The sequence below is a fragment of the Dromaius novaehollandiae genome, chromosome 25, assembly GCF_036370855.1.
Source record: "Dromaius novaehollandiae isolate bDroNov1 chromosome 25, bDroNov1.hap1, whole genome shotgun sequence".
NCBI classification, from domain to species: Eukaryota; Metazoa; Chordata; class Aves; order Casuariiformes; family Dromaiidae; genus Dromaius; species Dromaius novaehollandiae.
In genome coordinates, this window is record NC_088122.1 from 1,405,753 (window position 1) to 1,415,040 (window position 9,288).

General features: G+C 72.5%; 2 protein-coding genes across 2 annotated transcripts in view; one reads left to right on the forward strand and one right to left on the reverse strand.

Annotated features, from left to right (window-relative positions):
* The window catches only part of CCDC124 (coiled-coil domain containing 124), a 37,770-nt gene that overhangs the window by 7,689 nt on the left and 20,793 nt on the right, over positions 1-9,288 (forward strand). The gene's annotated exons all lie outside the window — the stretch shown is intronic.
* Positions 212-8,930, reverse strand: JAK3 (Janus kinase 3). Its single transcript, XM_026116004.2, has 24 exons — positions 8,796-8,930; positions 8,093-8,302; positions 7,751-7,874; positions 7,495-7,606; positions 6,628-6,773; positions 6,260-6,557; positions 6,040-6,162; positions 5,809-5,966; positions 5,501-5,612; positions 5,099-5,285; positions 4,565-4,686; positions 4,350-4,481; positions 4,163-4,247; positions 3,943-4,076; positions 3,601-3,739; positions 3,311-3,462; positions 2,851-3,001; positions 2,619-2,758; positions 2,054-2,243; positions 1,746-1,870; positions 1,465-1,637; positions 1,267-1,384; positions 902-1,012; positions 212-816 (listed from the first exon to the last, which is right to left on the reverse strand). The coding sequence occupies exons 2-24, from the start codon at positions 8,292-8,294 to the stop codon at positions 700-702; spliced, it is 3,351 nt and encodes a 1,116-aa protein (XP_025971789.2). The 5' UTR covers positions 8,295-8,302; positions 8,796-8,930; the 3' UTR covers positions 212-699.

The window sequence follows — 9,288 nt, forward strand, 5'->3', positions numbered from 1 at the left end:
CTCCCTTGCAGCCCGGCGGCGACCGGCCCCCCCAGCCCTGCTTGCACAGCTGCACCCAGCGGGACCTGCCGCCCTCCGCCAGCAGCCCCGGTGCCGAAGGGATTCGCTGGTGGCTAATAGGAGGGTTGAGCTCACGCTGCAGCGTTTCGGTCGGCGGGGAGGTGCGTGCGTGTGGGCGCCTCTCCCTCTCTCGGTCTCGCCTTTGTCCCGCTGACAAATTCTACCAAAATTTAATAGAAATTGGCCGAGTCCAGCTGTGACTGGGGTGGGAAGAGGGCAGGCGCCAGGCCAAGGCGCGAGCGGCGGGCCTGCAGGCAGCACGGCATTGCTCGCGTGCCGCGGCGTGCCGCAGCGTGCTCCTTCGCCCCGGAGGGCTGCTTTACGGGAAAAGCAGTGTTTGCCATCGCGTGCTGGGGGGGCTACGGGGAAGTTTCTGGTCCTCGGGGGAGGGTGAGCGCTGGGGCTGGGACAGGCGGGTCCGGACGGCCGCAGGGGCAGCGGCGATGCCAGCGCAGGCTTGGCACCTCCGTGCCCGGCTCCGCGTTGCCTGCAACGGGCTGCTGCAGCCCCATCCTGCATCCCTGCTGCCGTGGTGCCCCGCCTGCCCGGAGCCGTTAAAGCACGTTGGAGCTTCGCCGCGTCCGCGTGTCCGTCCGTCACCGCCTCGTGCCGGGGAGGGAGGTGCCCGGCCCCTGCCCGCTACCCCCGGGCCTTGCTGCGGCCGTCGCGCAGCGCCTCGATCCTGGGCGCCAGCTCGCCGAACGTGGGTCTGCCGCCGGGGGCGAAGGCCCAGCAGCTCAGCATCAGCGCGTAGACCTGGGGGCGAGGGAGGGGGCCGTGGGCGGGCGGCGGGGCGGCACCCGGGGGGCTCGGTTCCCCCCCCCCGGTGCAGGCAGCTCACCTCCACGGGGCAGCCGGCCGGCGCCGGGAGACGCCGGTTGTCCTTCAGGAGCTCCAGCAAGCTGCAGATGATCTGCGCCGCCTTGTCGGTGCCCATCATGCGGAGGAACTCCTGCGGGCGCCGGACCGGCCGTGAGGTGGGGGCGGCCGGGGGCCAGCCGGGGCTGATGCCCCCCCAAACCGGGGCTGCCGGTCGGGGCCGAGCCGCCGGGTCCCCACGGCTGAACGGCGACGGATGGATGGAGCCGGGGAGCCCAGGGCCGCGAGGGAGCCCGTGCACCGCCGCGGGCAAGCGGAGCAGCCTGCACCGAAGGTAACGGGGAGCAGCGGGACCCCCAAACCTGGGGTTTGGGGGGGGGGTCTCACCTCGGAGGGGCTCTTGCTCTTATTGCTGTAGGTGAAGAGCTCGTAGAGGAGGACCCCGAAGCTCCAGATGTCGGACGCCCGGGAGAAGACGTTGTCGGCCAGGGACTCGGGCGCGTACCTGCCGGCGGGAGGGTGCTGAGCGCCGAGCCCGGCCGGGCCGCGGCACCGCGCCGTCCCCGGGGCCCCGCTCGCCCTTACCAGAAGACGGGGCTCTGGCCGGGCTCGCGCACCACGTAGTAGTCCTTGTCCTGCGGCAGCAGCTTGGCCAGGCCGAAGTCCCCGATCTTCACGTGGGTCTCGCTCTCCACGAGGATGTTCCGGTTGGCCAGGTCGCGGTGCACGCAGCGCTGCGCCCCCAGGTACTCCATGCCCTGCGCGGGAGGCACCGGGCTCGCTGCGACCCGCACCCGCAGCCCGGCCAGCCCATGCTGCAAGCCCCGGGGTCACCCCCGGGAGAGCGGCTCCTCCCGCGGTCCCACCTTGCAGATCTGCCAGGCATAGAGCAGCAGGGTCCTGTGCTCCAGGCGGTGCTGGTTCTTCTGCAGGTAGTCCCGCAGGCACCCGTTGGGCAGGTACTCCATGACGAGCCGGAGGCCGCGGCGCCCTGGGGGCACGCGCATCCGTCACGGGTGCCCCCTTCGGCCCGGGTCCGGCCGAGGGTCCGGGTGGCGTTGCTCCGGGCCGGGGGGGGTTTCCCGGGGGTGTTCCCAAGCTAGGTGCTGAGCACCAGGGCCATCCTTCCCCATGCCACCCCATCCTGCCCCATGCCACCCCGTGCCACGCTCACCTCGGCTGTAGCAGACGCCGCGGTACTTGACGATGAAGTCGTGCTGCAGCGAGTGCAGGATCTGGATCTCCCGCTCGAAGTCCCGCAGCTCCTTGGCCGAGTCCTGCTGCAGCTTCTTCACGGCCACCAGCTCGCCGGTGCTGTCGCCCAGCGGGTCGTAGCGGCACAGCTCCACGCTGCCGAAGTTGCCCTGGCCGGGGGGGGCCAGGCAGGCGGTCGGGGGTGCAGGCTGCCGGAGAGCCCCCCCGCCGCGTCCCCGTGCCCGGGGCAGGACCGTCCCTCCCGCCGCCCCCACGTGCAGGTGAGGCAGCGGGTACCAGCCGCGGGTTTTGGGGCAGAGCAGCCCCCAGGGAGGGGGTTTCACAGCCCCAAACCCAGAAGGGACGTGAGCGAGGACGTGCAAGAAACTCGGCCACAAAGCCTTGCACACCCTGCACACGGCTGTGCACGAGGGGGGGTTTGCTGAGCCCTGGGGATGCCCAGCCGGACCGCGAGGCCGTGCAGCAGCTCCCCGGCGGGGCTGGCCCCCCAGGCCCCCACCGAGCCCCCCCGCTGCAGCCCTCACCTTGCCCAGCAGCGAGATGTACTTGAGGTGGCGTTCCTCGAAGAGCGTGGGGTCGTGGCGCATGGCCACGTGCTCGTACCCCCAGAAGCTGTCCCGCTGCGTCGCGTCGCTGGGGGACAGGTCCGAGAGCAGCTCGTAATCTGGGGGAGGCGGGAGGTGAGGCGGCGAGGGCGGCCCGGGCGGCACGGACCCCGGGGGGCTGGGACCCCGCTGCCACCCGCGCGGGGCTCACCGGAGGTGATGAGGCTGTTGAGGTCGCGGATGACGGCGCGGAAGCAGGGCCGGCGCTGGGGCTGGTAGTCCATGCACTGCGTGATGAGGGTGGCCAGCTCGGTCCACTTGGGCGTGGGCAGCTGCAGGCCGCTCTCGTAGAAATGCAGCTTCTGCGGCGCAGGAGAGGGTGCTGCAGCCGTGCCGCAGGGCACCCAGTCCCGCACCCCCGCGCGGCCCCGGCTCGTCTCGCTGCAACCCAGGAAGGTGCACGAACCCCTCGCCCTGAGCATCACCCGAACGCTGCGGGATGTGAGGCTGGAGATGGTGTCTGGGGGGATCTACTGCTTCTCCCTGCAGCCGCCTCCATCCTGGAGCAGGGCTGGGGAGCGCCGCGGGACGGGGCAGCCGGCGGGACGGGGCAGCCGGCGGGACGGGGCAGCCGGCGGGATGGCATAGCCGGCGGGACGGGGCAGCCTCACCTTCCGCGGCTCCAGCAGGCTCACGGGCATGTTGCCGCCGCTGAAGATCTCCCAGAGTGTCGCCCCGAAGCTCCACTTGTCGGCCGGGAGCGCCAGGCTCCCGGGGTCGCTGACGCACTCGGGGGCCACCCAGGGGATGCGGTCCACGAGCACTGGGCAGAGCGGGACGGCCCCGCTCAGCACGGCCAGCCGGGCCCTGCCGCCCCCCCCTGCAAGCCCCGCGACGGGGACCCGGAGGAGCCCGGTGTCCCCCAGCGCCGCCGTCCCCCGCGTCCAGCCCGGGCACTCACTCTCCTTGGCCAGGACGGTGACGCTGACTCCGGGGTCGTTGAGCTTGATGAAGGGGGGGCTGCCGCTGGCCGCGTCCCCCTCCCGCGTCAGCAGCACCTTCTTAGCGGAGACGTTGCCGTGGGTGATTTTCTTGTCCTCCTGGGCAGGGGAGAGGGACCGTCACCACAGCCCTGCCGCGGCCCCAGCGGGAGCTGCAGTGCGGCACACGGAGGAGCCGCGGGACGAGGCCGCCGGACGCTGACGTGCGGGAGCTGCAGGAGAGCCGCGGGGCACCACGACCGCGCGATGCCGCTGCGCGGGAGCCATGCCTGGTGGATCTGCAAGGTAGGACGACGACTCACCAGGTAGTTGAGGGCGTACGCCAGCTGCTTGGCCACCTGCAGCTTCCAGCTCGTCGTCACCTTGCCCTCGCTTTGGTTCTTCTTCAGGTAGAGGTCCAGGGGCCCGTGCCTGACGTACTCCTGCACCATGATGCCTGCGGGCGGGCAGGGCGGGCAGGGTCTGCGCGTGCCCTCGCGGGGAGCGCGGCGCGGTGCGGCAGCGCCCGGGGGTGCTACTCACTGTCCCTCCCGAGGCTGACGCCGTGCAGCAGCACGAGGTGCTTGTGGGAGACCTGGCTCATGATGCTGGCGGCCTCCAGGAAGGACTGGGGTGCAGAGAGGCGGCGTCAGGCCGTGCCGGGGCTGCGGGGAGCCCCTGGGAGCGGGAGGGCCCGGGGGGGTCTGCAGCACGGCGGGGGCTGCCTCACCTCGGAGCAGTTGTGGTGGCTGCTGTCCATGGCCTTGAGCACCACCTCGGTCTGGTAGTACTCGTCCTCCTTCTGGTCCCGCTTGATGCCCTTGTAGATCTGGGTGAAGGAGCCCTGGCCCAGGCTCTCGCCCTGCCGCGGGAGCGGGGATGCCGGGGTGAGGGCTCCCTCCCCGCCGTGCCCGTCCCGCCAGCGCCCCGTCCGCCGCCCCATACCCGCGTGAGGCTCTCGGGGTTGATCTTGTGGAACATCATGTGGGTGAGGCTGCGGCGCGGGGCGGCGGGCGAGCCGGGGAGCCGGGGGCAGCCGCTGCGCACGATCAGCAGGTTGGACTTCTCTGGGGCAGGAGGGCGGCGGTGAGGGGCCGGGACGCGCCGGGACGTGCCGGGACGCGCCGCACACAGCCGGGCACGACACCGGCAGCAGGAGCGGGCAGTGTGACAGCACACTGCCCACTCTATGACAACGCACAGCCCACTGTGATGTCACACAGCCCACTCTATGACATCACACAGCCCACTGTGCTGTCACATAGCCCACTCAATGACATCACACATCCCACGGTGATGCTACACATCCCACTGTGCTGTCACACAGCCCACTCTATGACACCACACAACTTGCTCCATGACATCACACAGCCCACTGTGACATCATGCAGACAGCTGTGACATCACGCCGCCCGCCCCATGGCGCCACGCCGCCGCGGCGGAGCCGCCGGCGCGCCCAGCCCTGCCCTCGCCCGGCACCTTTGGGCTGCGGCGGGCAGCAGGTGACCAGGCGCATGCGGGTGCCGTCGGCCTGCAGCCCGCAGCGCCCGTAGGTCTCCAGCAGCTCCCGCAGGCTGCAGAACCGCCGCGCCACCCCCGAGAGGGAGAAGTGGCCGTCCTCGTCCCTGCGGATCAGGCAGCGCTTGTAGTCCTGGCCGGCGCGGCTCTGCGGGGCCGAGGGCCGGGGTCAGCGGCGGGGGCCCCGGGGGCCCCCCCTCGCCCCCCAGGCAGGCACCCCGGGCAGCTGGGCCCACCGCTGCCACCGTCGCGGGGCCGTGCCGGCGAGCACCACGGCTCAGCCCCGCGTTTCTCTCCAGGCGACGCGCTGGGGACGCCGGCGGGGACGAGCCGGGGCGGGCGCCGGGGTCCCGGGGGTCTCACCTCGGCGCACACCGTCAGCAGGTAGCTGTCGAAGTCCTGGGGGCTGCGGCGCAGCAGGTACAGCCCCGGGCGGCTCCCCGCCGCCTTCAGCTTGTGCACCGCAAACTCGGAGCTGCCGACGGCGGGGACGGGGTCGGTGCCGTGCCGGGCGCCGCGGGAGCAGGTCCGAGGGCTCCCGCCAGCCACCGCCGTTGCACCTCCCTCCTCCCGGGTCCCCCCCCGGCGGGTGCCCAAGCACCCGCGTCCCCCCCGCTTTGCACCCTGCGGCCCGGGGACGCGGGGCGGCGCGGGCGGGCGCCGGCACCCACCTGATGGGCCCGTGGCACTGGTCCTCCAGGTCCTGCAGGAGCCGGGGGGGGGCCACCTCCTTGCAGAAGTAGTGGTGGGCGTCCGCCGTCAGGCGGTAGTAGCCGTCGATGAGGGCCACGAAGGAGCGGGCTTCCCGCAGCGTGGGGAACTCCACCTCCTGCGCGGGGCAGGGGGTGAGCGGCGCCGGGGCCCCGCTGCGGCCCCCCCCCCCCCGGCACCCACGCCCTCACCAGCACCCGGTTGTCCGTCTTGGTGAGGGTGACGATGCGGTTCTCCACGGGGCTGCTGTCGCGGCTCGCCTGCTTGATGCTGATGTCGGCGATGTCGGGGAAGTCGCAGAAGTGCTGGCGGCTCTGCGGGGCAGGGGGGGGACCGGGGCTGGTGTCTGTGCTGCCCCTCGTCCCCCCCCCACGCTCAGCTGTCTGGGGCACCCATGGGAGCCACCCGCACCTCGGCACCGCTGCAGCTCCAGGAGACGCCGCTCTCGCCGGCCACGTGGATGGCGATGTCGGCGGCGGGGCCCCGCTCGCCGGCGCCGGGCGAACGCACGTGGAAGCTCTCCTCGGCCCAGCGCCGCTGCAGCCGCTCCAGGTCCAGCAGGTACTTGAGCTTCAGGTAGCGGCCGTCCGTCTGGCAGCCGCCGATCCTGCGCAGCGACTTGTTGAAGCGGCGGCGGATGCGCTTGCGGGTGAGGAAGCTGTGCTGCTGGATCTGGCACCGCAGCCGCTCGGGGATGCACGACTTGTAGCTGCAGGGGACGCGGCGGGTGAGCGGGGCTGGGGCCTGCTGCGGGGGTCCCGCTCCCCCCCCCGGCTCACCTGATGCAGCTGAAGGTCTCCTCCAGGCTCTGCTGCTGCTCCTTGGTGATGCGCAGCATGTCCAGCACCGCCAGGCTCAGGCACTCCTCCTGCGTCTGCAGGCTCAGCGCCACCTCCATGCGCCCGCCGATGAAGTCGCTGCGGGACTGGGGACAGGGCGGCTCAGCGGGGCCCTCCCGCCGGCCCCCGCACCCTCCTCGCCCCGCGGGCCGAGCCGGCACGCAGCAGTCCCTGAGCACGCGCAACTCGGTGCATGCACATGCATGCACAACCCTCGGTGCATGCACGACCCTCGGTGCATGCATGCGCATGTGCAACCCTCGGTGCATGCATGAGGCCATGGCTGATGGAGCGCCCAGGGCAGCTGCTGCTGAGCCTGCCGCCGCAGTGGCCCCCGGCAGCGCAGTGCCGTGCCCTGGCACCCGAGCGAGTCACATCCTCCATCCGGTTTCCTGCCGGTGCCCAGGTGACAGCAAAGCCGGCTCTGTCCCAGGGTCAGGCACCACGCGGGGGTGACGCTGGCCCCCATCTCAGCACCCGGGGGCACCCCATGCCCAGCGTGGCACGCCGCAACCTGGGCTCCCGAAAAGAGGGTGCCACTGGACCCGGCTGGGTCGCCTGCACGTCCGCCCCAGCTCCCAAACCCGGCGGGCAGCTTCAGCTGAGCCAGCGTCCCGCGGGCGTCGCGGCCCCGGGGAGCGCGTGGGCGCAGGGGCCGGGAAGGAGCGGAGCGGCAGGGCGCCGGGCGCAGCGAAGGGCGGCGCCGCGCTGAGGTTAACACGTACTACACACCCGAGAAGCCACACGAGCCCGCGCCCTGCAGAGCCGGGGGGCCAGGCCGGGGGCTGCCAGCCCGGCAGCGCTCACCTGGGCAAAGAGGTAGTCGATGACGGGGTAGTCCAGGACAGCGCTGGCCCGGTCGTTCACCAGCTGGAACCGGTGCGACTGTCCCAGCCCGCACCAGTTGGGGAAGAAGAACCTGCCGGGGAGGGCAGGCAGGGCTCAGCTCTGCCCCCGGGAGCTGGGACGTGCACAGCCCTTATCAGCCATCAGAGACTCCCTGGGAGCCCTGCCGGGCGGGCTGGGCAGGGAGCGGGGCCAGCTGCGTCCCCCGCAGCGGTACCTGATCCGGTACACCACGACCTGGCTGCGGGCGTCATCCACGGCGAAGAGGTGGTTGGGGGGGAACCAGCACGTGAGATCCTCGGTGGCCAGGGCGAAGAGGGAGTGACACACGGGCAGCACGCCTGGGGACAGAGCCAGGGCAGTGCCACCGCCAGGGCCATGGCCAGGGGACACCCCTGTCCCCATGGCCGTGGCCAAACCCCCGGGCTGGGCTGCACAGCTGGGCTGTGTGTCCCCCCCCGGTCCTCCGCTCCCGGGGGTGACACTGGCGATGCACCGAGCCAGGGGTCCCCATGGGGCCGTCCCCCCCACGCTGGGACCGCCGGGGGACGATGCTCACCGCAGGCCTTGGCCGCGCGGACGCAGAGCTCCTCGGCCGTGTACTCGCCGAAGGTGAAGGTGAGGACGCCGGCGGAGTCGGGGGCGGCGCGGGGGGCCGGCGCCCGGTGGTACAGGTACACCTGCAGCGTGCCCGTCTCCGTGGAGGAGAGGCTGCAGGAGCGCTCCCCGATCAGCGGCGTGTCCTCGCCCAGCGGGGCCATGGCCGGAGCTGTCACGACAGCGAGGGTGCTCAGCGCGGGGGTGGCGCGGTCCCCCCCCGGAGGCACCGTCCATCCGTCCCCCCAGCTAGCGGGGGGGGGGATCCTGGCCCGCTGGGGTGGGTCTCTCGCGTGGCTGCACTGGCTCTGCCTCGCCGGGTACCCAGTGTTGCCCGCAGGCTCGGCGGGGTTTAACCCCCTCCCCAGGGGCTGCAGCCCGCCGCGGGGCTCGTGGCAGGAGCCGGGGCGCTCGCCTTGCCCACGCACCCTTCCCAGCCCCGGTCCCCTGGGTTGTTTCGTGCCATGGGATTAAAACGCCGCGGCGAATCCTGCAGCATCCTCAGGGCCGGGCCAGCCCATCCCAGCCCTCCCGGCACTTGTTTTGCAGAAGGGGAAACTGAGGCAGGCGGCCGTTTCCCCAGGGGGGTGACCTGTTCCTCCCAGCCCTCCCCACTGCCGCTTGCCCCCCCCACCAGCTCTGCCCCAGCCCTGCCGCCATGCTACCTGCTGCGGTGCCCGGCCTCGCTGGCACCCGGCGCGCTCCAGCCCTGGCAGCGGGTCCGGGCGGCGCTGGCCCCTCGGGTGCCGAGTTTCTGGGCTGCGTAGGAGGCTGCGAGTGAAGAAGGGAAGAGTGAAAAAAAAAAAAAAAAATCCCCTTTCTGACTTCCTTCCTGCCCACAGCGTCTCCGAGCCGCCTGGGAACTTCCTGGAGAGGGAGGGGGGCAACGGGGCCCCAGGGCAGAAAGGAGCCCCCCCAGGGCGAGAAGGGCCCGACTGGGGGGGCAACGGGGCACCCGAGGCCGGTGCTGCCGCCTCCTCGCGTCGCGGGAACCACTGGGCCAGCTGCCCGGCCGGAGCATCCCTGCGCCCCGTCCCCCCCCGTCCCCTGGGCGCGGAGGAGGACGTACCCCAGGGTCCCCCCCGGGGACGGGGAAGGGTCAGGCCCTTCGCCGGGGTGCTGCCGGGCGCGCGTGCCGCCGGTGCCGTGGCGGTGCCG